Source organism: Gorilla gorilla, chromosome 23 (genome assembly GCF_029281585.2).
Source record: "Gorilla gorilla gorilla isolate KB3781 chromosome 23, NHGRI_mGorGor1-v2.1_pri, whole genome shotgun sequence".
In the NCBI taxonomy this organism is placed as follows: domain Eukaryota; kingdom Metazoa; phylum Chordata; class Mammalia; order Primates; family Hominidae; genus Gorilla; species Gorilla gorilla.
Window position 1 is genome coordinate 22,444,834 of NC_086018.1, and position 26,969 is coordinate 22,471,802.

The 26,969-nt window shown below is 53.9% G+C and overlaps 2 protein-coding genes and 1 long non-coding RNA gene across 7 annotated transcripts; 2 read left to right on the forward strand and 1 right to left on the reverse strand.

Annotated features, from left to right (window-relative positions):
* Positions 1-69: 69 nt before the first annotated feature.
* On the forward strand, positions 70-10,651 carry LOC129529614 (putative POM121-like protein 1). 3 transcript variants are annotated; one of them, XM_055375234.2, is made up of 3 exons: positions 70-1,753; positions 9,589-9,717; positions 10,374-10,651. In XM_055375234.2, exons 1-2 carry the CDS (start codon positions 359-361, stop codon positions 9,676-9,678), a joined length of 1,485 nt encoding a protein of 494 aa, XP_055231209.1. In that variant the 5' UTR covers positions 70-358; the 3' UTR covers positions 9,679-9,717; positions 10,374-10,651. The 3 variants fall into 3 exon arrangements, 1 of the variants encoding a protein (XP_055231209.1); XR_010133142.1 differs by lacking the exons at positions 70-1,753; positions 10,374-10,651 and adding exons at positions 3,737-5,325; positions 7,135-7,241 and having other exon boundaries at positions 9,589-9,700; XR_010133143.1 differs by lacking the exons at positions 70-1,753; positions 10,374-10,651 and adding exons at positions 6,370-6,427; positions 7,135-7,241 and having other exon boundaries at positions 9,589-9,700.
* Positions 5,965-26,065, reverse strand: LOC101126658 (breakpoint cluster region protein-like). Of its 3 annotated transcripts, none has more exons than XM_055375294.2 (8): positions 25,173-26,064; positions 14,641-14,690; positions 13,695-13,804; positions 12,295-12,434; positions 11,111-11,245; positions 10,059-10,164; positions 9,420-9,582; positions 5,965-6,123 (listed from the first exon to the last, which is right to left on the reverse strand). In XM_055375294.2, the coding sequence occupies exons 1-8, from the start codon at positions 25,342-25,344 to the stop codon at positions 5,965-5,967; spliced, it is 1,035 nt and encodes a 344-aa protein (XP_055231269.1). In that variant the 5' UTR covers positions 25,345-26,064. The 3 variants fall into 3 exon arrangements, with proteins under 3 accessions (XP_055231269.1, XP_055231268.1, XP_030862017.2); XM_055375293.2 differs by lacking the exon at positions 5,965-6,123 and adding an exon at positions 6,426-7,251 and having other exon boundaries at positions 25,173-26,065; XM_031006157.3 differs by lacking the exon at positions 5,965-6,123 and adding an exon at positions 8,238-8,699.
* Positions 11,145-14,269, forward strand: LOC129529626 (uncharacterized). Its single transcript, XR_008675171.1, has 2 exons — positions 11,145-11,289; positions 12,176-14,269. It is a non-coding gene; the product is annotated as an uncharacterized lncRNA (long non-coding RNA).
* Positions 26,066-26,969: the final 904 nt, after the last annotated feature.

The window sequence follows — 26,969 nt, forward strand, 5'->3', positions numbered from 1 at the left end:
CCAGGAGCGGTTACCTGGGCACTCTGTGCCCCTCCTTCCTGTTCGGGCCCAGGCCGAGGACCTGCCAGTAGGGCTCAGTTGCCTGGAGCCCGTTCAGCCCATCCCCCAGTTCACTTTGCTTGTGGGATCTCCCCGTTGCTCCTGCCCGTGGACTGAGTGGCAGGCCATCCTACAAGCACCCGGACACTTGACATCAGTGGTGTCAAGACAACTCTAAGAAGGTTTTCCGTGATCCCGCAAGCCCTGCGGTCCTTCCTGGGATCCTGCCTTCAATTTGATTGCACAGGTACCACAGCAAGCCAGTGCTGTGTGCTCCGAGTTCCAGGGCGTCCTCCAGCTCAGCCACTGCACTGAGAACATGGACTCTCTGTGGGGCCCAGGAGCCGGGAGTCACCCCTTTGGGGTCCACAACACCCGGCTGTCCCCAGACTTGTGTCCAGGGAAGATAGTGTTGAGGGCCCTCAAGGAGAGCGGGGCAGGGATGCCTGAGCAGGACAAGGACCCTAGAGTCCAAGAGAATCCTGGTGATCAGAGAAGGGTCCCCGAGGTCACCGGGGATGCATGGTCTGCATTTCGGCCCCTGCGGGACAATGGAGGCCTCTCTCCCTTTGTGCCCAGGCCCGGGCCTCTGCAGACAGACCTCCATGCCCAGAGGTCAGAAATCAGACCTAACCAGACATCCCAGACCTCCTGGACGAGCTCCTGCACCAACCGAAATGCCATCTCCAGCTCCTACAGCTCCACGGGAGGCTTGCCGGGGCTAAAGCGGAGGAGGGGGCCAGCCTCATCCCACTGCCAGCTGACCCTCAGTTCCTCAAAGACAGTGAGTGAGGACAGGCCTCAGGCTGTCTCTTCAGGTCACACCCAGTGTGAAAAGGGAGCAGATATAGCACCAGGGCAGACACTCACCCTCAGGAATGACTCCTCCACATCCGAGGCCTCTAGGCCCAGTACACACAAGTTTCCCCTGCTGCCACGCAGGCGAGGGGAGCCTTTGATGCTGCCACCTCCCTTAGAGCTGGGGTACCGGGTTCCTGTTGAAGACCTTGACCGGGAGAAGGAGGCGGCATTCCAGCGCATCAACAGTGCGCTGCAGGTTGAGGACCAGGCCATCTCGGACTGCAGACCCTCACGGCCTTCCCACACTTTGTCCTCACTTGCAACAGGGGCTTCTGGTCCGCCTGCGGTTTCTAAAGCACCCAGTATGGATGCACAGCAGGAGACACACAAGTCCCAAGACTGCCTGGGCCTACTGGCCCCCTTAGCATCTGCTGCAGGGGTCCCCTCTACAGCTCCCATGTCTGGGAAGAAGCACAGACCACCAGGCCCCCTGTTCTCCTCCTCAGATCCCCTTCCTGCCACCTCTTCCCATTCCCAGGACTCAGCCCAGGTCACCTCGCTGATTCCTGCCCCCTTCCCAGCTGCAAGCATGGATGCGGGCATGAGAAGAACAAGGCGTGGCACTTCTGCTCCTGCAGCTGCCGCAGCAGCCCCTCCCCCCTCCACATTGAACCCCACGTTGGGGTCACTACTGGAGTGGATGGAGGCCCTTCACATTTCTGGGCCTCAGCCACAGCTGCAGCAGGTGCCCAGAGGTCAGAACCAGAGATCCCAGACCTCCCGGACCAGCTCGTGCCCCAAACGAAAGGCCATCTCGAGCCCCTACAGCTCTACGGGAGGCCTCCCGGAACTAAAGCGGAGGAGGGGGCCAGCCTCATCCCACTGCCAGCTGACCCTCAGTTCCTCAAACACAGTGAGTGAGGACGGACCTCAGGCTGTCTCTTCGGGTCACACCCAGTGTGAAAAGATGGCAGATACAGCACCAGGGCAGACACTCGCCCCCAGGGGTGGCTCCCCCAGATCCCAGGCCTCTAGGCCCCGTAGACGCAAGTTTCCCCTGCTGCCACGCAGGCGAGGGGAGCCTTTCTTTGATGCTGCCACCTCCCTTAGAGATGGGGTACCGGGTCCCTGCTGAAGATCTGGACCGGGAGAAGGAGGCGGCATTCCAGTGCATCAACAGTGCACTGCAGGTTGAGGACCAGGCCATCTCGGACTGCAGACCCTCACGGCCTTCCCACACTTTGTCCTCACTTGCAACAGGGGCTTCTGGTCTGCCTGCCGTTTCTAAAGCACCCAGTATGGATGCACAGCAGGAGACACACAAGTCCCAAGACTGCCTGGGCCTAGTGGCCCCCCTGCATCTGCTGCACAGGCCTGTAGTCCCAGCTACTTGGGAGGCTGAGGCAGGAGAACGGCATAAACCCAGGAGGCAGAGCTTGCAGTGAGCTGAGATCGTGCCACTGCACTCCAGCCTGGGTGACAGAGCGAGACTCCGTCTCAAAAAAAAGAAAAAGAAAAAAAGTTCTTCTGACATTTGTGTATGAAATCAGCCTTCACTACATGGATAGGACCAGCACGCTTCCGCGGCACGACTCTGCGATCTTACTACATATTTTTTATTTTGTATTTTTTTTATTCCTTTTGAGACAGTCTCACTCTGTCACCCAGGCCGAAGTGCAGCCGAGATCTCGGCTCACTGCAACCTCCACCTCTTGGGTTCAAGCAATTCTCCTGTCTCAGCCTCCCAAGTAGCTGGGACTGCAGGCACACGTCAAAACGCCTGGCTAATTTTTGTATTTTTAGTAGAGATGGAGTTTTGCCATATTGGTCAGGCTGGTCTCGAACTCCTGACCTCAGGTGATCGACCTGTCTTAGCCTCCCGAACTGCTAGAATTACAGGTGTATGTTTATTTATTTATTTATTTAAGATGGAATCTTGCTCTGTATTTATTAAGTTATTTATTTGAGATGGAGTCTTGCTCCATCGCCCAGGCTAGAGTGCAGTGGTGCAATCTCGGCTCCCTGCAACCTCTGACTTCCAGTTTCAAGTGATTCTCCTGCCTCAGTGTCCCAGGTAGCTGGGATTACAGGTGCCTGCCACCACAGCTGGCTACTTTTTGTATTTTTAGTAGAGACAGTGTTTCACCGTCTTGGCCAGGCTGGTCTCAGGCTCCTGACCTCGTGAACCACCTGCCTCAGCCTCCCAAAGTGTTGGGACTACAGGCCTAAGGCACCATGCTCGGCCATATTTATTTATTTAATTATTTAGAGACAAAGTCTTGCTCTGTCACCCAGGCTGGAGTGCAGTGGCGCCATCTCAGCTCACTGCAGCCTCCGCCTCCGAGGTTTAAGCGATTCTCATGCCTCAGCCTCCTGAGTAACTGGGACTACAGGTACTCACCACCATGCAGGGATATTTTTTTCTATTTTTTTTAGAGACACGGTATCACCATGTTGGCCAGGCTGGTCTCGAACTCCTGACCTTAGGTGATCTGACAGCCTCGTCCTCTCAAAGTACTGGGATTACAGGCATGAGCCACTGTGCCCGGCCTCTCACTACATTTAAGTGACGCCATGGCTCATGCCTGTAATCCTGGCACTTTGGGAGGCCAAGGCAGGTGGATCACTTGAGGTCAGGAGTTCGACACGAGCCTGGCCAACATGGGGAAACCCCGTCTCTAGTAAAAATGTACAAATTAGTCAGGCGTGGTGGTACAAGCCTGTAGGCCCAGCTACTTGGAAGGCTGAGGCAGGAGAATCACTTTAACCGGGAGGCAGAGGTTGCAGTGAGCCAATATCATGCCACTGCACTCCAGCTTGGGTGACAGAGTGAGACACCATCTCAAAAAAAAAAAAAAGAAAATAGAAAAACATATGATGCCAGGGCATCTTGGCCTCAATACCTGCATGAGCACAGTCATGTCCAGGCCAGGGCTGCTGGTCGAGGTCCGGCCCCATCTCTTTCAGCAGAAAGGGAGTAAGCTTGCAGGGAGGCTGGGGGACAAGATCCCAGGATCTCAGCCTCCGCTCATGGATCAGCTCTGAGACCCCGAGTGAGCTGGGGATGCTCTGTGCGCATTGGCTTCCCCAGCTGTCAAGTAAAGGGATTGGATGAGGAAGTCTTGTCAAGGTGGAATGATCTCAGATTTGGGGCAGCAGTGAATGATCCCGCTCCCTGGGCCATGCCAGTGGCCCGGCCTCGGCTCAACACAGCCCCAACACTCTGGAATGGGGATGAGGGGGCAGTCAGCTCTTGCTCCTAGTAAGAGAGATGCAATAGGGCTCTGTGGCTGAGCTGGGTGCCTTGCCTCACACCTGTAATCCCAACCTTTGAGAGGCCGAGGCGGGAGGATTGCTTGAGGCCGGGAATTTTGACAATAGCCTGGACAACATAGCCAGACCCCATGTCTACAAAATAATAATAAAACACACAGCTATAGTCCAAGCTACTTGGCAGGCTGAGGCAGGAAGTTCCCTTGAGTCCGGGAATTGGAGGCTGCATTGAGCTATAATCGCACCACTGCACTCCAGCTTGGGTGACAAAGTGAGACCCTGTCTCTAAAAGAAAAAAAAATTGGCCTGTGAGCATGGGTTTGATTTTCAAACAGGACCCGGAGGGTAGGGACAGACAGTGCTGTCATCCTTAGGTGCTGAACACTCAGAAACGGGCCAGCGGCAGCCCTTCCCTCACCTGCAGACACCAGATTGGGCAGAACAGCACGTGGCACTTGCAGCTCTTGCAGTGAGGGCAGAACCCAGTGTCAACCCTTCTGCCTGTGGGAGGGGCTGCTGAGGCCTGCAGAGAGGCCAGGGTGGAGGCTCATCCCCTTGTCCAGCCCTTGGTGTGGTCTCCACCAGGTCCCCAGCCCACCAGTGTAGGGCGCCCCTGAGCCTGCTGCTGCCACGGGCCCTGTCTCTACCCAGGACGTCCCCCCACCCTCGCAGTGTCAGGGAAATGATCATGGTGGTGGTGACACTCTGCAGGCAGGGCTGCTGAGAGAAGCTGAGAAGGGTCACACTGCAGGCAGGGGCCCGTGTGACAAGCCCCTCTCACCCTGAGAGAGCTGACCAGGCAGCTCACCAGCAGAGCCACATCCAGGGAGTCTGAGAAAGGTTCTGGCTGGGCTCAGCCACCTCATTGGCCACGGGCAGCCTTTGTCGTGTGAGCCTTGCTCTCCTGGGGAGGCTCAGGCTGACGGCTGATGTGGGCATTGCCGAGGGTAACCTGTGGCCCAGTGTATATGGCCGGCTCTCCTCAAGCTGCATTCATTCAAGTAGGACCCAGGGTGCATGCCCATCTCCAGCCCAGGGCAGCTCCCCTGTAAGCTGGGTGAGCTACTGAAGCCAAGGTGGGAGGCAGCTGACAACACCACCCACGGCCCATGCGGAGGTGGTAGAAAGGCTGGACTCAGCAGGAACACCAAATCCCGGACCAGGCAGAAACCACCCAAGACGGAGGGGCTTGTGCCAGAGCGGTGGCCACAGGTAAGAACCCGGGCCCAGGCTGTGTGTGGCGGGAATCCTCCATGTCCCAGGGCTTAGCGTAGCAAAGGAAGACCAGCCGGGTCACCCTGGTGGCCATCTGTCCCTGTCCCACCTGCAGAGTCAGAACAGCCTCTCCGCAGTGGGGATCATCTCTCTCTGCTAAAGCAATAGCGGTCCCTGCCCCAACCAGACTACCCCACTCAGTGGGGTTACGGATGCTGCTCCAGCATCCTAACACTGCCCAGCTGGTGCCTGCCTGTGCTCACCCACACCCCCCAGGCCGGCCTTCCCTGCAGCCTGGGCTTGGCCACCTTGGCCTGATTGAGCACTGAGGACTCCTGGGCACCCAGCCCCAACACTGCACCTGCTGCTTCCAGCCCCACCCCACCGGCTCTGGGGTTCTTCCCAGCGGCGCTGATCATGAAATCAACATGCACACAAGTCGTCTCAGGAAACTTTTTAATGAAAGTGTCGGCCACGGTGGTGTGTAGGTGGCTGAGCTCACATTTCAGCTGCTAAGACACCAGCCACTTACCAAGAGAAAGCCAGGCTGCTTCAAACCCAGGGCCCGAGGCAAAAAAGCATCACTTCTGGTCAGGGAGTCTGGAAGCCATGCCTTGTGGGAGGTCACACTGACATCTAGGCCTTTGCCTGCATTGCAGAAGGAGAGCCGGGTCCCCCTCCTGGAGAACGCTGCGTTCCCCAGCCCCACACCGGCTTTGCCACCACACAGGCTTTTGAGGCAGGAGGTGGGTAAGACGTAGCTGTAGACCCAAAGCAACCACCAGCCCTGGGACCCTGCGGGAGAGGAGCACTTTTAGAACATGGAAAAGTGTGGTCATCCCATCATTAGACAGCACACATCCTACATAAATAAAAAGTCGTATGGGGAAGGAGGTTGGGGAGGGAATAAAAAATTGGCACAGACATTGATAGACTGGTTTCCAGTTTCAAGGTAATAGATGCACATCATGAGACCAGAGGAGGCAGAGACAAGGGCTGGATTTGGCTTTTCTAAGCAACATGTGTTCCTGCGCAGGGCTGAATGGTCGCTGAGACAGAGATGGAAGCCAGGACAGGGGAGCCCACCGGGCCCAGATAGGTACAGAGAGCAGAGGCTCCTGTTCTGTCCTCGCCACCCACGAGGGTGACACTGCTTGTAAATGGTGGCTGTGCTCTCCCAGCAAGAAAAAAGCGCAACTAAATCCACACTGCACACAGACGCAGACAGAAAGCCTTCAAGTGGCTCTGTTTTCTGCTCCCTGCCTTGCCAGGTCCACAAGCAGAGAGGAGTGTCAGGCGCATGGCCCCACTGTCAGGCTCCCTAGTGGGCTGCGGGTTCAGCAGGAGCTGCCCACTGACACACAGGGGACACCCACTCCTCCCACCTTGGGAGCGGTTGCCAGACAGAGCCGCACTGGGTGCTGGTGTCATCCAGGGACCCCACACACTTCCTTAAATGTGATCCTGCTTCCCTCTGGGCAGCTGCATCCTCTCCTCCTGCAGGACCGTCTGGAAACTTGGCTCTCAGTTTGCTCTCCCTTCTCTCCTCTGCCTGCCCCAAGCCCCTCTTTCTAAAAAAGTGATGCCATGTTCAAGGGATTATTTCTTGAAAATACTTGGCGGCCTCCATGCTTCTGTTTTCTTTGAGCCAGGTGGTCAGGAGGGCTTACAAAGAATGCCTGGGCTCCCCCGCAGGTGTCGGCAGATAGGGTAGCGAATGGTCCTGTGCCTCCACCTGCTCCGGGAGGGAGTCTCCCATCTCTAGGCCTGGCCCCTTCCTAACCCTCCACATATCCTGTTCTCCAGAGACTTCAGAACCCACTCCTGAGAACAGCGGAGCCAGGCGCTTAGAGGAAGACCAAATGCTGCCAGGACACGGATTGTCCAGGGATTACATTCCAGCATCTTATTAGGTATCTGGATCTGTTGAGGAAAAAATTAGAAACTATGTATAAAACTTAAAAATATTCAAGCATCAAAAGGTTATTTAGGATGAAAGTTTTAAAACAAGTCATCAGCAAGCTGCTACCACCAAGTGGAGACTTATACAAAAGTTGAGCGAGTCCACTGAGCTGAGAGGACAGAAATGAAGTCACCTGTGCTGGGGCAGGGGCAGGGGCAGGGACACTGGGGGCAGGGAGTGTGTGGGCAGAGAAGCCAGAGAAGTCCAGGCCTGTGGAAGCCAAACAGGAGAGCGTGGGCCGGAAGGGCGGTCAGGATCGGGGGACGAGGTCACTCTCCCTGGAGAACGAACCCTAAAGTGCGTAGCCTGGGATTCCCTCCCTGGGGGTCCTGTCCCCCGACATTTCACGGGCCTTCTGAGCTGCCTTCCAAGGAGGACTAACACGGCAACAAAAGACCCATTTCTGCACAAAAATCCTTCTGGAAAGAAAAAGAAGAAAGCCAAGAATGGAGTCAAAATGCTACCCAGTGCTGACTAAGCCTCTCAAACCCTGTTCTAAGTGGAGTGTGGTTTCTAAGTCAGGGAAATGGAAGAGGCCCCACCCACACAGGGACAGGGCCACAGCCCCCACAGGATGAAGCAGCGTTTATTCAAGATACAACAGTGAGGGAATCCGGTCACGTTCCCTTCTCCCCAGAGAGGGCGCTTCTTGACAAGTGAATCAGTAGAAATCTTTTAGACTCGGCCGGGCGCGGTGGCTCACGCCTGTAATCCCAGCACTTTGGGAGGCCGAGGCGGGCGGATCACGAGGTCAGGAGATCGAGACCATCCTGGCTAACACGGTGAAACCCCATCTCTACTAAAAATACAAAAAATTAGCCGGGCGTGGTAGTGGGCGCCTGTAGTCCCAGCTACTCGGGAGGCTGAGGCAGGAGAATGGTGTGAACCCGGGAGGTGGAGCTTGCAGTGAGCCGAGATCGCGCCACTGCACTCCAGCCTGGGCGACAAAGCAAGACTCCGTCTCAAAAAAAAAAAAAGAAATCTTTTAGACTCTATAAGTTAAGTTCATAAAAACCACTGCTTTCACCCTGTCTCCCAGGGCCAGGCCTGGACTCCGAGATGAACTGGCTTGGGGCGCCCTCGGGTGGCCACATAAAAAACCCACAGTCTGAGGCCAGCCTGGGGCTTTCAGACCTGGGCGGGATCTGCCCAGGCCACCTGTCCTTCTGCTTTGGGCCGCTGTCTCTTGGCAGATGGCCTGACACCTGGGGGTAGCCCAAGGATGCCTCAGAAAATCTTGATTCCCACTCTACAGATGGCCCGATTAGCCAGAGGTTTCCAGGCCATCTGTCCGCCTCCAGGAGATGGACTGGGACCTTTAGACATCGGTGGAGAACAGGATGCTCTGTCTCTTGCTGTCCAGGGCAGGGATGGCCTCCAGCCGCAAGAAGTACGGCAGCACCTCGACCTGCCCTCGCAGAGTGGGGAAGAGGAGAGTGGCTCAGAGGGGGGCTCACAGCTGCTGGTGGGGAGGTCTTTGGGGCCCAAGCCCCCAAGTCCACCTCAGGTGCTAGAAACCCCTGCTGGTGTCATGAACCCCTTACAGTGAGACGGGGGTGGGGTGGGGTCCTGACAAGGCATGACTTGTTGGGTGGGGGGTGGTTATTTATTTTAGAGGTGCACAGGGCCTTGCTCTGTCCCCCAGGCTGGAGTACAGTGGCTCCATCATGGATCACTGCAGCCTCTAACTCCTGGGCTCAAGCAATCCTCCTGAGTCAGCCTCCCAGATACCTAGGATTACAGATGTGTGCCACAATGCCTGCCTAATTTTTCTTTGTATTTTTTCTGGAGATGGGGTTTGCTACATTGCCCAGACTGGTCTCAAACACCTGGGTTCGGTTGTCCTGCCTCGGCCTCCCAAAGTGCTGGGATTACAGGCATGAGCCACCACACCCGAACACTTGGGGTGGTTTTAAGCCCCCAGCAAGGTGCACCAGTAGGACCAGGAGGTGGCCTGGGCACCCCCTATCACTCCCATCCATGCAAACCTAGGCAAGTCCCTCTCTCTGAATCTCAGCCACCACCACATACAATGCAAGTCGGAAGATGGGCAGGACTGGGGGTGGGGCAGGCAGAGACCACCTCTGTCAGGCTGGGGTTGCATGGGCTGGAGACTGTCTTCCCATACCTGGGACATGACCTCCAAGGACCTGCTGTCAGTCATGGTGATGGGCTGGCTGGGGTTGGCAGGGAGCTTGCTCTCCTTCTCGGAGGGCCGGAGCAGCGTGGGGCCAAAGACAGTGGCGAGGTTGTGCAGGGACATCTTATTGACCACCTCCTTCTCTGCCACCCTGTAGAGGACCGAAGCAGAGGGTGCTGTTTCAACGCCACCACCAGGAGAGAGGCAGAGGGGCTGTGCCGTGCTAGAGTCCTCAGGGAGGGAGTGACCTCGACCCTGGCTGTGCTGCAAGCTGACTCCAGCCTTGGTACTTCTGGGTCTCAGTGGCCCAGGACAAGGGGCCAGCTCTGGGCTGATGGGGAGGTCTTCATGATGTGCTTGGGAGGGAAGAGGGGGGTCCAAGTGCACTGCTGGCCACGGCCAAAGCTCTGAGCTCTTTGTTAAGGCCACAGTGCAGAGGGAGGAGGGTGGCAAAGAGGAGAGGCAGGGGTGGGGGTGGCAGTGGTGCTAGTCCTTAGAAGCAGTGAGCTACTGCAGACAGGGGTCAGGGGAAAAGGTCCTTGGTGCTGGGGGTCTGGTGGGAGCAGAGGGGCACCCCAACGGCCTGGAGACCTGGAGTCCTGGGCAGCCACAAGAGAGCTGGGCTACCTTTCCAGGTGGTCTAGAAGGAAAAGGAAGGTGAGCAGGTTGGCCTCCTGCAGGGACGACAGCAGGTTGAGCATGCAGCTCTTCTTTGCAACTGGGTCTGAGAGAGCTGCAGGAGGCAGTGGGTTACTCCTCTGGGTTACGACAAGCCGGAGACCTCTCCCGAGGTGGTCACACGGAGCACCCGGGACACGAGTCCTCGTGCAGTTTAGGCTTGTCATCATCGTCACACCCACAGCGCTGGCCACCAGTGAGGACCCTGTGAGGGGCACCTGTGTGGGGTGTGAACCACCTGAACGCCTTTTCTCTACCTCGCAGGGGTCAGCAGCACCCGGTGAACAGCAGCAGGAGGAGCCGCTAGAGCAGCTGCTCGTGGGCAGAGCTGCCCTTGGACAACTCCTGCCACCACCCCCTCCCCAGAGGAGCCCAAGGCAGGGGAGGCTCAGCATGGAATGAAACAGGGGAGTGAGGGACACAAGGAGGTGGGAAGTGGGAGGGTCCCAGCCCCACCAAGTACGCAGAGACCCCCTCGTCGTCCTGGACACCACAGGGACACCTGCAGGCTGGGAGACCAGGTCCTCTGCGCATGGGCCCGGGAGGCAGACCTGCCCCAAGGGTGATGCAGAGGCCACAGGTGCTGCATGCACCAGCACCCACTATAGACATCAGCCTCCAGGTTGACTAAGGGTCAGGTCATGTTTGAAACCATGCTTGGCTGGACCAGGACCCATGGCAAGAGCACCTGGGCACCAGTGTTTAGCCCTGGTCTGCAGGAAGGAGGACAGCAGACTTTAGGACCCCACAGCACGGCAGTGCTGACCATTTCACCCACTTGGCCTCCTTGAGGAATAGGGATGGGGAGCCCTCTGGGGATGGGCAAGGCCTTCCAGGATAGGCTCGGTTCTGGTCCCCTGCTTTTTGAGGTTGGGTTAAAATGCCGACCATGGCAGAGGGGTTACAGCTCAGGTTCCCACACCTCGCTTTTCACAGCCTCCGAGGGCAGCAGTGCACGTGGAGGAGACGTCTCCCACGAGGCCAAGGCCTCCAGTGCTCACCGATGCCCTCTGCGAAGTTGGGGTAGAACTCGTCAGTGAAGAGGGGCTCGGGCAGCTCACGGAAGTACAGCTTCAGCGTGCCTGCGATGGCGTTCATGTCCGTCTCGCTCATCATCACCGACACGTCCTTGTTATCTGGAAAGAGCAGGGAAATGCAGCGGCCTCCTTGAAGATCCTGAGTGAGTCACCCACCATCCCTGCCTTGGCTAAAGCACCGTCCCTGCCATGCTGACCACTGTGTGGGTCCCTCCTGGGCTTTGAGCAGCTCATCTGACTCCTCCCAAGAGCTGTGCATGGTTCTGTGCCTGCAGAGTTGATAGGGGTGCGTGGGCATTCCCATTCCTCTCCCCTGCTTGGCCTGATGTGATGGCCAGGAGGAGGCCAGCGTGGCAGGACACAGTGCCTGCGTGGGGATTGGGTGGCTCTGCCCTGTACATAGCAACCACCCCTGCACCAGTGTCTTCTGATAGCAGGAAGGCCGTGGGAGAATCTGATTGGTTTCAGTGTTTGAACCGGTGTCTTCCTTTGGACCCAATTGGCCATTGGTGCTTACATCCTCACCACAGGCCAGGTTCATTCTGGGCCCCCAGAGGGAGCTGAAACTACCACAGGGCCCTCCCAGGGATGATTCTAGGGGTCCTGGTCAGGGTGGGTGGTGTGTGCTGCAAAGAAGGGTCTGCAGGCACAAAATCCTGTTGCTTTGAAGATGCTGGGAAGGACCCTCTGGGGTCTCAGTGCCCTCCCCTGGCATTTGAGGCAGGTCTGGGTCCTTCAAAGCCTGTGAGGGTTGGTGAGATGGAGGCGGAGATGCTGCAGCCCCGGCCTGCGCTGAATTTCATCAGTGCCCTCTGCCCACCACATCCTCATACAGGGCAGTGGACAGACCGCACTGAGTCCTGGGCTTCCACCTCCTGTCCACCCCCAAGGCAGGAAGGCCAAGTCCCCACAGAAGCCCCTGGTCCACTCCACCAAGTGGCATGAGTGGGTACGATGGTGTAAAAACTGGCTCCTATGGAAGCTGTTTGTACAACTCTTGTTTTCTCTTTTTTTAAAATAATACAACAGTAAATGAAGAAAAGACACAGAGAAGGATGTGACATGCCTGGGCCATGGAGCACTCTGAGATCTCATCGCGGACACCACTGCCCACACCTCCATCCCGTCCTGCGCAGGCCGACACTCACTGACGTCGAAGGCTGCCTTCAGTGCCTGGATGTCCGTGGCCACACCGGACACGCGGTAGATGCCCACCTCCTCCATGCCTCGGCGCTCGATCTCCTCCACGCACTGGCGCACGATGTAGGGCACCTTGGACCTCTCTCTCCTGCGGGAGGAGGGAATGTTCTCAGCGTCCTAACAGCCCTGCTTGGGCCATAACACAGGAGACCTGCTCCCTATCTGCACACCCGGAGGTGGGGTGAGGACGGTGACGAAGGTACCCAGGTCTGGGGCTGCACACAGAGCCTTCTGCATGCCTGTCCTCCCTCTGCAAGCTCTGTCCTCATTGCATGTACTTTCTCAGGAACCTTTCAAGCGGCCAGAACCCCTGCGAATCACACATGATCTTTGCGGGAAGGTCAGGAGGCCTGTCTAAGTCAAGTCAGCACGGGAAGGGCATCTGACAGATTCCAGGCCTGGGGTTAGCAGCCTGTGCCCCCAGCTGGGAGGTCAGACCCGGTGTTGGTCCTGCCACCCACGTGCTCTGTGAGAGGAGAATCCCTGACCCCTGCCCTGGGCCTTAACACACATCTGACGAATGAATGAAGGGTTGCCTCAGCACCGGTGCTCCAAGTCCTGCGATGCGAAGTGCTTTTCTCCCCTGAGTCTTAGCAATGGACAATTCCAATACCTCCACACAGGACACTAGAGTAAGAATCCTTCACAGTTAGAATGCAGTGCTGTGCGGAGGCCTTAACTTGAGTTCTGTTTTGCACCTGGATTTACCAGCACATCAAAGCTGCTTCGCAAGCCCCCTCATTAGCAGGGCTTATCTGGGGGAGCTGCTGATGGAGTCCTCGCTGCTCATGCCCACAGCCCTCCCAGAGTGCTATGCGAGTGGCTGCCATGCAGTTGGGGGTGGGGCGTGGTGTTTAGACACAGATAGGAGTCCAGGGTATGACTGATGGATGCCCCGGCCCACGTGACCAGCAAGGTCAGAGGCCCAGCCAGATTCCATCCTGGGGAAGCAAATGAATTCTCAGAGGAATTGGTCTGTGTCTGCATGAACTGCTCTCAAACCAACAAACAGGCTTCTCTTGGCAACTGACTCATGACAAAGGGGCAGGGGTTACAACCATTCAACAGGAATCTGGGACTGTGACTAATTCCAAGCAAGGGCAGAAAACCCTGCACTTGGGCAGTTCCTGGAGCCAGCCTACTGCTTCCAAGCAAGGTGGCAAGGACATTCCTGAGCTGGTTTGCAGGAAACACAGGAGGTAGCTGAACACGCAGTGTTCCCTGGGGCCTGACCTCACCGTGCAGTGGCCACGCACAGAGAGGAGAGACCCACACATGCTCTTTTCTGCAGAAACAGCTGAAGGGACAGGCACCCTCAGTGCGTGAGCCCAAGCCCCTCCCCACTCACTTGGTGACCACAGCAATCTTGACTCTGAAGATCCTTGTCTGTTTTTGGGACGGCATCCTCTTCAAGCTGAACTCCCTGCTGTTGAACTTGACCGAGAGCTTTACTTCGATCTACAGTGGGGAGAAGGGGCACAGTCCTCTAATCCTTCTGGTCCTCATAGGCCAAGGTCCCAAGGACCCCTGGGAGTCTCATCAAATATTTCCACCCCCAAGGCATGCAGAGGTCTCAGCATGAGGTGGAGTCGCCCCTCGGGGAAGCCCCTAGTCTACTTTAGCAAGAGCCAGGATTGTTGAAGATGATGTAAACGACTGGTTTCTGCAGAACCATCTCCTAAAATCCCCACTGCTTCTCTTGCTTGCTTACTTTTTTTTAAGATATGGGATCTTGCAATGTTGCCCAGGCTGTAATCAAACTCTTGGGCTCCAGTGATTCTCCTGGCTCAGCCTCCAGAGTAGCTGAGATTATAGTGTACTGTGACCAGCTTTCTCTTAGTACCAATTAAAAATTAAGTAGGAAAGACAGAATAATGTAAGAAAAAGCCAAGAATCTCAAATATTAACATTTTACCATTTATACCCGGGCCTTTTTGGGTGTGTCATTGCTTTTAAGGTCTAAACCTTTCTGGGGTAGCTAAAGACAAATCAGGGGTCTCCATTTCTATGGGCAGCCCCCAGGTCCCTGAGTGGAGGCCCCACCTGTCCTGGTGGTGCCATGAGACCTTTGTTTGAGGAGGGATGCTCAGGGCCTGGCTGGCAACTGCATTCCAGCCAATGAATGACGATTCCCGTGCATGGTGATTCTGCTCTTGGGGGCCCTCCCTCCTCCAACCAGGCTCCCTCTCAGATGCCGCCTCAGGCTCAGCCACCTCTGACTGATTTGAAATGAACAGAGGCCACCCTATCCTTCTGGGGGAAGTGGGCACCAGGAGAGTCCCACGGACACGTACCCCATTCATGGCGACTGCCAGTCTCTGTCCTGCAGGGCCTGCGGGTCCAGCTGAAAGCAAGGAGTCATGATTGGCAGAGGCCCTGCGGTCTGTTCAGAGGCCCCACGGGGCAGCAGCCCACACCCGCCACTTCCCCAACCCTTAGTCAGAGGCAGAGCCCGACTGCGGCCAGCACCTCCATCCAGAGGCCGAGAGACGTAGAGTAAGGAGGGGCCTGCCAGACACCCCTGGAACCCAGGGCCCCACTGCTCCCAGAGCCCTGCTGCCTGGGGTCTCCACCCCCTCCTCCCTCTGCCCCTCCCAGTTGGGAGCTGAGGACAGGCAAGGGACCCTAGAGGCCACAGCCACCTGGGCCTTCTGCAGGTGAAGTGGCCAGAAAATAAGAAGCTCTGGAGCAGGTCAAGGAGCCCAGCCAGCTGCCCCTACTTCACAGGTGTGTGCACCTGGGCTTCCCTCCCTGCACCTGCTCAGCACGAAGGCTCACCACAGGCACACCTGGGGGGTGACCCCTTCTCACTTCCCCTTCTAGGTCCTACTGGTTAACGTTTCCCAAGGCTCTGAACTGTGCAGCCAGAGTGGCACAGAGAAGCAAAGGGCGGCGGGACGTCTCCCACCAGGGGCCATGTGGCCACAGGCTCTCATTCCGCACCTGGCCCTGAAGGTCGTCAGAGGCCACACTCCAGGCCTCAGGGACCCCACCCTGAGAAGCAGCATCTGTGAGCAGGGAGCGGTCAGTCAGAACCGCACACAAAAAGGAAACTCTCAAGTGGCACTTTCCCCCGGAGTGAACCCTAAGCAGAGGCGGGAGAGGACAACATGAGGGATGCGGACAGAGTGCGCTTTCTCTGGAAAGGAGGAGTTTCATACCACTGCTGGGAGCTTTAAAAAATGGAAACCCTGCCTGTGATATCAGCACTTTGAAAGGCCGAGGCAGGAGGATCACTTGAGCCCATGAGTTTAAGACCAGCCTGGGCAATATAGTGAGACCCTGTCTGTATTAAAAAAAAAAAAAAAATTAAAAAGGCAGCCAAGCATGGTGGCACATACCTGCAGTCCCAGCTGCTTGAGAGGCTGAGGTGGGAGCATTGCTCGAGCCTGGAAGGTGGAGGCTGCTGTGAGCCACGATCATGCCATTGCACTCCAGCCTGCGCAACAGAGCGAGAGACCCTGGCTCTAACTAACTAACCAAGTAACTGGAAACATAGAAACATGTTAAACAGGAGACATTCTTCCCTTTCCTTCAAAGAACAGCCATCACTGGGCCCCTCTCCCCTTGAAAACTCAGAACTGGCAGAAGCAGCTAACAAGCAACCCAGAGTCCAGGTAAGAAAAGACAGAAAGAGAAGCTGTCCAGATATCAGGCAGCTGCCCCTCTGAGCCCGCCTGGAACCACGGCCCACATGCCAGCCCATTAATAAAATAATAATGAAAACTACTCACATCTAACAAGAGATTAGACATCTAGATAGAGGAGGCTCAAATATCCCCAAACAATGCAATGCAAAGGGTCTTTGCCGTGGCAAACTATAATCAGACTATTTAAGGTCAATGTGAAAATGCGAATTCTAAAACCACCAAGAGAAAAGGATCTAGTCACCTATAAAGCAAACCCCATCAGATGAAGAGCAGATTTCACAGCCCAGCAAATAGAAAACATGTGCTTAAAGGCATAGGAGGCAGAGAGGTACAGGGCTGGAGACAGGCAAGGCCAGTATTCCCCTCAAGGCGACGGCCAATCCTGGAAGAGGAGGCTGAGAGACAGAGCAGTGATTCTTTTTTTTTTTTTTTTTGAGACGGAGTCTCACTCTGTCACCCAGGCTGGAGTGCAGTGGCATGATCTCGGCTCACTGCAAGCTCCACCTCCTGGGTTCATGCCATTCTCCTGCCTCAGCCTCCTGAGTAGCTGGGACTACAGGCGCCTGCCACCACGCCCGGCTAATTTTTTGTATTTTTAGTAGAAACGGGGTTTCACCGTGTTAGCCAGGATGGTCTCGATCTCCTGATCTCATGATCTGCCCGCCTTGGCCTCCCAAAGGGCTGGGATTAGAGGCGTGAGCCACCATGCCCGGTTGATTCTTTTTTTAATTCTTCCTTTCTTTTTTTTTTTCTTTTTTTTTTGCTTTTTATTTTGCTGAAACAGGGTTGCCATTACTTTTAATGGCAAAAACTGCAATTACTTTTGTACCAACCTAATAATATATTGCTCTGGCTGGTCTCAAATTCCTGGCCTGAAGCAATCCTCCTGCCTCAGTCTCCCGAGTAGCTGGGACTATAGGCGTGAGCCACCACACCTGGTCTAGAGCAGTGCTGTTGACTTACTCATGTGGCTGAGGGAGGGGATGCCATAATGCCCCACACGTGGGGTGCAGGTTTCTTACTCTAGGAGTCACAGTCAACCAGAAATAAAGCAGCCCTCAGGAGCACTGGATCCAGCTTCAAATCATCTCAGTCACTCAAATGCATAAAGGAGATCTCAGAATTTCAGACCCCTAGGCCTCAAATTATTTTATTTTTATTTATTTATTTATTTGAGACAGCATCTCACTCTGTTGCCCAGGCTGGAGTGCAGTCTCAGGATCATGGCTCACTGCAGCCTCGATCACCCAGGCTCAAGTGAGCCTCCCACCTCAGCGTCCCAAACAGCTGGGACTACAGGCACACACCACCACCACACCCAGCTAATTTTTTATTTTTTGTAGAGATGGGGTTTCACTATGTTGCACAGGCTGATCTTGAACTCCTAGGCTCAAGCAATCTGCCCGCCTCAGCCTCCCAAAGTGATGGGATGACAAGCATGAGCCATCATGCTGGGGCTCAAAATTATTTTTAAAAATTATTTCTGGCTGGGCGCAGTGGCTCACGCCTGTAATCCCAGCACTTTGGGAGGCTGAGGTGGGCAGATCACGAGGTCAGGAGTCTGAGACCAGCCTGACCAACATGGTGAAAACCCATCTCTACTAAAAATACGAAAATTAGCCAGGCGTGCTGGCACCTGCCTGCAATCCCAGCTACTCGGGAGGCTGAGGTAGGAGAATTGAACGCTGGGATGCAGAGGCTGCAGTGAGCCGAGATCACGTCATTGCACTCCAGCTTGGGCAACAAAGCGAGACTCCATCTCAAAAAAAAAAATTATTTGTAACGATTTTTATACACAACTTCCATTGCCAAATTAAAAACAACTAGCAAACAAGGAAATAAGACAGCAGGAACAAAACTCAAGAGAAAGCACAGACAACTTTTAAAAAGGCCCATAGGATCTCCAGATTATAAAATCATCAGACCATGTACTTTAAAATAAGTTCTTTACATGTGTATCAAGGATAAAAAGAAACAATTAAGAATTTCATCAGAAAACTGGCAACTACAAAAAACGGATGCATTAGGCATGGTGACTCACGCCTGTAATCCCAAAACTTTGGGAGGCTGAGGTGGGTGGATCACCTGAGGTCAGAAGTTCAAGACCAGCCTGACCAATATGGTGACTCCCCATCTCTACTAAAATTACAAAAATTAGCCAGGCATGGTGGCATGCTCCTATAGTCCCAGCTACTCGGGAGGCTGAGGCAGGAGAATCACTTGAACTGGGAGGGGGAGGTTGCAGTGAGCCGAGATCGCACCACTCTACTCCAGCCTGGGCGACAGAGCGAGACTCCATCTCAAAAAAAAAAAAAAAAAAAAAAAAGGAGGCTGGGAGTGGTGGCTTAGGCCTATAATCCCAGCATTTGGGAGGCTGAGGCGGGCGGATCACCTGAAATGAGGAGTTTGGGATCAGCCTGATCAACATGGCAAAAGTTCATCTCTATTAAAAATACAACAATTAGCCAGGTGTGATGGTGGACACCTGTAATCCCAGCTACTTGGAGGCTGAGGCAGAAGAATCACTTGAACCTAGGAGGCAGAGGTTGCAGTGAGCTGAGATTGCACCACTGCAGTCCAGCCTGGGTGACAGAGTGAGACTCCATCTCAGAAAACACAACAACATAAAAAGCCATTGCCTTCAAATGAGCAAAATTAGATTGAGAATTGGCTTCCCAATAAAAGCAGGAGAAATCAGATACAAGGGAATCATGTTTTCAAACTGAGGAAAGAAAATATCTGCCTACCTAGAATTCTATGCTCACTAACAATATCCTTCAAAAGTGAAAATGGCTGGGCATGGTGGCTCATGCCTGTAATCCCAGCACTTTGGAAGGCTGAGGCAGGTGGATCACCTGAGGTCAGAAGTTCGAGACCAGCCTGGCCAACATGGTGAAACTCCATCTCTACCAAAAATACACAAATTAGCCAGATGTGGTGGTGGATGCCTGTAATCCCAGCTACTCAGGAGGCTGAGGCACAAGAATTGCTTGAACCTGAGAGGTGGAGGTTGCAGTGAGACAAGATCTTGCCACTGCACTCCAGCCTGGGTGACAGAGCAAAACTCCATCTCAAAAAAAAAAAAAAGCAGGCCAGGCACGGTGGCTCACGCCTATAACCCCAGCACTTTGAGAGGCCGAGGTGGGCGGATTGCCTGAAGTCAGAAGTTCAAGACCAGTCTGACCATCATAGGGAAACCCGGTTTCTACTACAAATACAAAAAAATTGTCCGGGCATGGTGGCGTGCACCTGTAATCCCAGCTACTTGGGAGACTGAGGCAGGAGAATTGCTTGAACCAGGGAGATGGAGGTTGCAGTGAGCCGAGATCACGCCACTGCACTCCAGCCTGGGCAACAGAGCCATACTCCGTCTCAAAAAAAAAAAAAAACAAACAGAAATTAGCCAGACGTGATGGCTAACACCTGTAATCCCAGCTACTCAGGAGGCTGAGACAGGAGAATCACCTGAACCCAGGAGGTAGAAGTTGCAGTGAGCTGAGATCCCACCACCGCACTCCAGCCTGGGCCACAGAGCAAGACACGGTCTCAAAAAACAAACAAACAAAAAAGTGAAAGTGGAATATATATATGTGTGTGTGTATATGTGTATATGTGTGTGTGTGTGTGTATATGTGTGTATATATATGGAATATATATGTATATTTTGCCCATGACATAGCCCTCAGGAGATCCTTGACCATGTGCTGAAAGATATTTCTTCCCAAAGATATTTTTATAAATAAAAATAAAGGGTAACAGAAGAGGTAAACGTGTGGGTAAATCTAAATGAATGTTATTGGTATGAAATTACAGTAGTATAGAAAATGATATCTTGTGGGGTTTAAAATAAATAAAACATACTGAAATATGTGTGGGTAAAGTTATATATCTGGGATTTGCACTGAAATAATGTGGGGTAGAGGGAAGCAGGAAAGAGGATACATGAAATTAGCTTGGCCATAAGATTGTTGTTGAAATTGAATGGATACTCGGGGCTTCATTACACAATTCTCTTTACTCTTACATAGCTCTACACTCTCAACATAAATAAGAATAAAAACACAAAAAACACACAGATACATCTATGCACACACATATATTTAAAATACACAAAAATATTAGCATATAAGTCACTGGGGGTAAATTTAGTTCCTGTTCCAAGGTTCTTGTACTGACTAGGAAGAGGATAGAAGTACTAACTCATAGGCTGGGCGCGGTGGCTCATGCCTGTAATCCCAACACTTTAGGACGCCGAGGTAGGCAGATCTCTTAAGGTCAGGAGTTCAAGACCAGCCTGGCCAACATGGTGAAACCCTGTCTCTACTAAAAAAGAATACAAAAATTGGCCGGGCATAGTGGTGCACACCTGTGGTCCCAGCTACTCAGGTGACTGAGGCAGGAGAATTGCTTGAACCCAAGAAGTGGAGGTTGCAGTGAACCAAGATTGCTCCACTGCACTCCAGCCTGGGCAGCAGAGGAAGACTCTCTCTATCTCAACAACAACAAAAAGTACTAGCTCATGTTAGACTTTGATAAGTGAAGGATGCATGTTGTAAGCTCTAAAATAATCCACTGTCATCTTTTAAAATAACTCTAAGACTGCACAGCTATGAAACTAATAGAGAAGGAGGAAATTAAATAATAAAAATAATAAATCCAAAACAAGATGTGAGAGGAGATAAGAAGAAATAGAATAGGCATGGAAAACAAATTGGTGGTGGGTTTCAACCCAAATAAATCATTAGTTACATTTAAAAGGACAATAAAAATTAAAATAATTGAAAATAAAGTAAAACCCAAGTAATGCCTTTTATATAAGGATACAGAGAGGTGGAAAATAATGAAAAATATGGCATGCATGCACTAACCAAGAAAGCTGTATAACTTTTTTTTTTTTTTTTTTTTGGAGATAGAGCCTCACTCTGTCTCCCGGGCTGGAGTACAGTGATGTGATCTTGGCTTACAGCAATCTCTCCCTTCTAGGCTCAAGCGATTCTCCCACCTCAGCATCCCAAGTAGCTGGGACTACAAGTGTGCCAACTTAGAATTATATTAGCCACACCCAGCTAATTTTTGTATTTTTTGTAGAGGCAGGGTCTCGCCATGTTGCCCAGGTTGGTCTTGAACTCCTGGGCTTCAGTGATCCACCCACCTCGACCTCCAACAAAGTGCCGAGATTACAGCCATGAGCCACCATGCCCAGCATAACTATTTTTAATGAAGTAGACTTTAAGAAGAAAAGTATTATTAGAGGTAAGAGACACATCACGGAAAAGAAGAATTTACTAGGAGCCAGGTGCGGTGGCTCATGCCTGTAATTCCAGCACTTTGTGAGGCCAAGGCGGCTGATCACCTGAGGTTGGGAGTTCAAGACCAGCCTGACCAACATGGAGAAGCCCTGTCTCTACTAAAAATACAAAAATTAGCCAAGCATGGTGGCACATGCCTGTAATCCCAGCTACTCAGGAGGCTGAGGGAGGAGAATTGCTTGGACCCAGGAAGTGGAGGTTGCAGTGAGCTGAGATTGTGCCATTGCATTCCAGCCTGGGCAACAAGAGCAAAACTCTGTCTCAAAAAAAAAAAAAAAAAAAAAAAGAAGTTACTAGCTAGTTTCAGTAATTCTTAACATCCAGGAAACTGGATGTGAAAGCTTTTCAGAGAAACTAAACCAATAGATTATACATACAGAGAGATTTATTGAGGAATTGGCTCACATGATTGTGGGGACTAGCAAGTTTAAAATCTGTAGGGCAAGCCAGCAGGCTATAAATTCAGGTAAGAGTTGATCTCGAAGTCTGGAACCTAAACTCTGTAGAGCAGTCAGCAGGCCAGAAACTCAGGCAGGGTTTGTGTGTTACAGTCTTGAAGCAGAATTCCTGCTTCTCTGGGAAACCTCAGTTTTTGTTCTTACGGCCTTCAACTGATTGGAGGTGGCCCACCCATATTATGGTGGGTAATCTGTTTTACTTAAAGTCAACTGACTGTCAGTGTTAATCACATCTATGAAATAACCTCCCAGCAAGATATTGACAAGTATTTGACCAAACAACGGGGCACCATAGCTTAGCCAAGTTGACACATAAATTAACCATCAGGAGAGAGTAGAATATCCAAAAAACAACATACTAGGGGTATTATATCTTATATAGCTATTATAATTACATAAAACATATAATTATAGAATGAAGATATTAAGATAACCATTAGAACAAAAATATAAACTTTTTTTTTTTTTTGGAGACCAAGTCTTGCTCTGTCACCCAGGCTGGAGTGCAGTGGTGCAATCTTGGTTTACTGCAACCTTTGCCTCCTGGGTTCAAGTGATTCTCCTGTCTCAGCCTCCCAAGTAGCTGGGATTACAGGCACCCGCTACCATGCCCAGCTAATTTTTGTATTTTTAGTAGAGACGTGGTTTCACCATGTTGCCCAGGCTGGTCTCCAACTCCTGACCTCAAGTGAGCCACCCCCATCGGCCTCCCAAAGTGCTGGGATTACAGGTGTGAGCCACCACACCCAGCCAAAAATCACCTTTTTCACAAGGATCAAAACAGTCATTATGCTGGAGATGACAGACCTCACTGTCACCATGCTCCTTTTGTATGTCTACTAGGCACGGTGCTGGGTCCACACTCACAGAAAGCTTAGGAGCTCGCACCCAGGGGCTCCGGCTATAGCAGAATCCCAAGAATAAAACCTGGTGCTGAAAGAGTAGGAGATGGGGCCGGGCACCACGACTCACTCCTGTAATTCCAGCACTTTGGGAGGCCAAGGCGGGCGAATCAAGAGATAGAGACCATCCTGGCCAACATGGTGAAACCCCATCTCTACTGAAAATACAAAAATTAGCTGGGCATGGTGGCTGGCACCTGTAGTCCCAGCTACTCAGGAGGCTGAGGCAGGAGAATCATTTGAACCAAGGAAGCAGAGGTTGCAGTGAGCTGAGATTGCGCCACTGCACTCCAGCCTGGTGACAGAGGGAGACACCATCTAAAAAAAAAAAAAAAAAAAAAAAAAAAGCAGGAGACTGAACTATGGGAGGGCCTCCTGGTGAGAGGTGAGCACAAAGGGGAGAGATGGAGGCAGGAACATGGGCTTCTGGTGGCCCCAGCAGACCCTGTGGCAGCGTGGCCAGGGTCCTCTGCAGGGAGGACTCTGCAGGGCCTCTTCCTGAGGCCTCCAGCCAGCCCGGCCAGGGTCCCAGCATCCAGTGACCCCTGTTTCGCAGCAGCACCTGGGGCCAGCCCCAGGCTCTCTTCCACTCCCAGCTTCTTAAAACAGGAAGTGGAGAGAGTTGTTTGATAAAACACTGGGGCAAACCACATCCTCTCTCTTCACCAAGGGAGAGTTCGAGGGGATGCCGGCAGAGGGAGCTTTAGAGTAGAGACCCCTACCCAACCAGTGACCGTCATGCACACAGCAGGGCATGCTATGGAGACCCCCAGACAGTCACTCGGGGAGACCCAGCAGGTCCAGACTCTTCAGAGATCTGTGGCAGCAGGTCTCCACTCCCAAAAGCCACATGCCCACGGGTGGTCTCTGGTGCCTGAGACCCCAGTCTCATTTGCATCTTTGCAACTTCGAGTTTAAGTGGGTGTCGCATCCCGTATGTCCTCCTGAGCAGAGGAGGGGCACAGCCTGGGGTGGCAGCTGGCGTCAATCCCTCAAATCCCCTGAGAGCCACTGGGGAGACTAAGCAGTCCCCAGCCCCCACTTGTCCCTGAACTGCCATTCTCAGCCCTGTGGGAGGAGACAGAAAGCCCTGAAGAGAAACCAAAGGACCAGGTCAGGAGGGGCTGGGGGGGGGGCGGTGGCATGAGCAATCAGGGCAGGGAAGGATGGACAGATGGGGGAATGGAGGGAAGAAGGAATGAATGAAAAGGTGAATGATTGAACAGAGAGAACGGCCACTCCTCCCTTGCTTTAGTTTACAAAGTACTGGGATCCTCCCAACAGCCTGCAAGACAGAATTTCTGGGAAGCAGACCAGGTGGCTGGCATGGAGGGGAGGCTTGCCCTGGCTTTTGTGTGCCCAATGGGAGGCAGGGGGCAGGAAGGGGCATCCAGTATGTGTCCTCCCTGCAGCGGCAGCAGCACCTTCCTGGAAGAGGGTCAGGAAACACCCACTGTGGCCCCTCTCCATCACGCCCTCATCCAGGACACCAAGTATCAGTCACTCAGCTCACGAGACCCAGGCCCTGACTCAGGGAGAGAGGATGTGAGGGGTGGGGCACCGGGCTCCTCAGGACTGAGAGATCTGAGATGTGGCCCTGGGCTGGGTGTTGGGGCAGACTGGCTATGGCAGCATTGTGTGTACCCCAGCAGGCCAGTACCCATGCAGGGAGCCTCCAAACCCCTTCACCCATGACCCTGGGAGAAGACCCCAGCCTTGGAGAATTGGCCTCACTGAAGGGGCCTGCACCAGCCAGCAGGGTCAGGCGGGGCCAGACAGGTTCCCACCTGGGATGTGCAAATGGGCCTCCTGAATCCTGGAGCCAGGTATGGACTCACACACCACCATTGTCCTCAAGTCCCCATCTGCCCCACGGGCACACCCTGCCGCCTGTTCTGTGCAAGGGCCCTGAGGCTGTCTCCTTGCGCTCAAGCCCTGCAGGTGCTGAAGCCCACACACATGGCTCCTGCTTCCTGGGCCAGTGCAGGTGCACACACACGGACACACACACACTCACTCACACACACATACACATACCCACACACACACACATACACATACCCACACACAATCACGCACATTCACACACACACACCCCCATACTCACACTCACACACTCACACCCACACACACTCACACAATCACACACATTTACACACACCCACACTCACACACTCATAGTCACACACACCCTCACACAGCAAAACACAATCACACACGTTCACACCCACCCACACACTCACACTCACATACCCACACACACCCACACACTCACACATACACACAAACCCAATCACACATTCACACACACCCACACTCACACATACACACACCCACACACGATCACACACATTCACACACACCCACACCCCACAAACACTCACACTCACACATATACCCACACACACTGACACATAATCTCTCACACACACACTCTCACATACACGCCTTCTCCAGGAGGGGCTGGCTGCCAAGGGCCACCCAGCTTCCTCCCACGTCTCACTCACCGTACAATATTTGAGCAGACCTTGGAGTCAGCAGCAACAGCGGCGTGGGCAAAGGCCCGGGGTCAAATGGGGCCTGGTGTCGAGAGAGGACCACAGCCAGCACAATGACAGCCAGCGCCAGCCCCAGCCCCAGCAGGACCAGGCCAACCATGGCTCTGCAGTCCTGGGCCATGGCTCTGCGGCCCAGAAGGAGAGGGGAGGCCGGTGGGCAGACGGAGGGACAGATGGGTGGGCAGATGAATGGACAAGAAGATGCATAGATAGACTCACAGGTAATTGGACAGATGGACAAACAGGTGGGGGCTGAAGACAGACACGAAGATGGATCGACAGATAGGCCAGATAGCTAGACAAAGAGGACAGTAAGAGAAAGATGGTCAGATAGACAATGGGACAGAGATGGGCTTACAGATGGGCGGACAGACAGACGGGTCTGAACAGCGGGCTGCCAGATGGACAGATGGGTGAATGGACAGACGGCTGGCAGCTGTGGCGAGCTGCTGCCCTCACCAAGTGCACACTACGGAGTGGCCAAACTCACGCCTCAACTTCTAGTTTTCAGCTCCTGCTTGTTGCTGGCAGGAGGCCAGGCAGCAAAGCGTCTGAGGGGAGTTTTCCTTGCCTAGAGGAGTCAGCTGCTGTGTTAACTCCCTCACTGCTGGTAGGTCCAAAGGCCCCACCTACCGCCCGCCAGAGCCCAGGGTCACACTGTCGCAATGTGCAGGAGAACTTGGTGCCTGCTGCACTGCGGTTGCCAGGTAGGGGCAGGGCTCCCCGGAACCTCCACACCATTTCCCGGGTTCTCAGCAGCTCTAGGAAAGCAGAGCTGGGGCCGCTTAACTCTGCCCCGGATCCGGCAAGGCTGCCCCCCTCCCAGAGTGGAGCCCTGCTCCCCAGCTCCCATCTCTATCCCCTAACCCTCTCCGCATGGCCCAGCCTAGTCAGCATCAAGGTGGAGCTGAACAGAGGCAGGGGGAGGAGGACCCAAGGTGGTGTCACTCAGGACCCGGGTTCAAGTCCTTATGTTTCTGCAGCCTGGCCTGGGTCCCCCAACCCCCCCAGGGTGACCAAGGGCTTCCCAGTCTGCACAGAGGACAGGGGGACTTGACAGCATCAAATGCTGGTGACTACAAGACGCCCCTGTGGGGAATGCAGACAGACCATGCATCTAGCCCTTGGCACCTGGCACCATCCATCCCTGGGACTTGCTGTCCTGGAAATGCAGCATAGACCTCCAGGGAGGGGGGCTGTGCCATGTGGGGGCTCCACCCCGCCTGCAGCTCTTTCCCACCCTGGCTGCAGGTCTACTTCCCTGAATCCAAATCTGCTACTACTGTGCTGGCAGCGCAGCCTCTCTGGGGACACTGGCCTGGCTCTGTTCTCCCCAGGCCTCAGGGTGCCTAAATGGGAGGCAGCCAGGAGAGTGAGGACCCACTGAGGGGCTCTGTTGACCAGGCTCAGCAGGGGTGCAGGTGATGTGGGGTGGAATCCTTCCCACATGGCCCCCATAGTCCTCCCCGCTCCCTCCCCAGCTGAACACTGCCTGCTCCAGATGTCTACACCTGGAGTCTGGGCCTCTCCATCTGGGCAGCAGAGAAACTGAGGCACAGAGACAGACTGTGTCCTTACAGGCCACACAGCCTGCCAGGCCCCTATGTCCGGCCAGAGCCCCTGGTCAGCCTGGGCTGCAGTGATTGTTTAGAGGTAGGCTGTTCCCACGGCTGCCTCTCACGGTAGGGGGGCCTGCGGACGCCTCCTCCCGTCCCCACCCGACTCCCAAGCCTCAGTGACATTGCT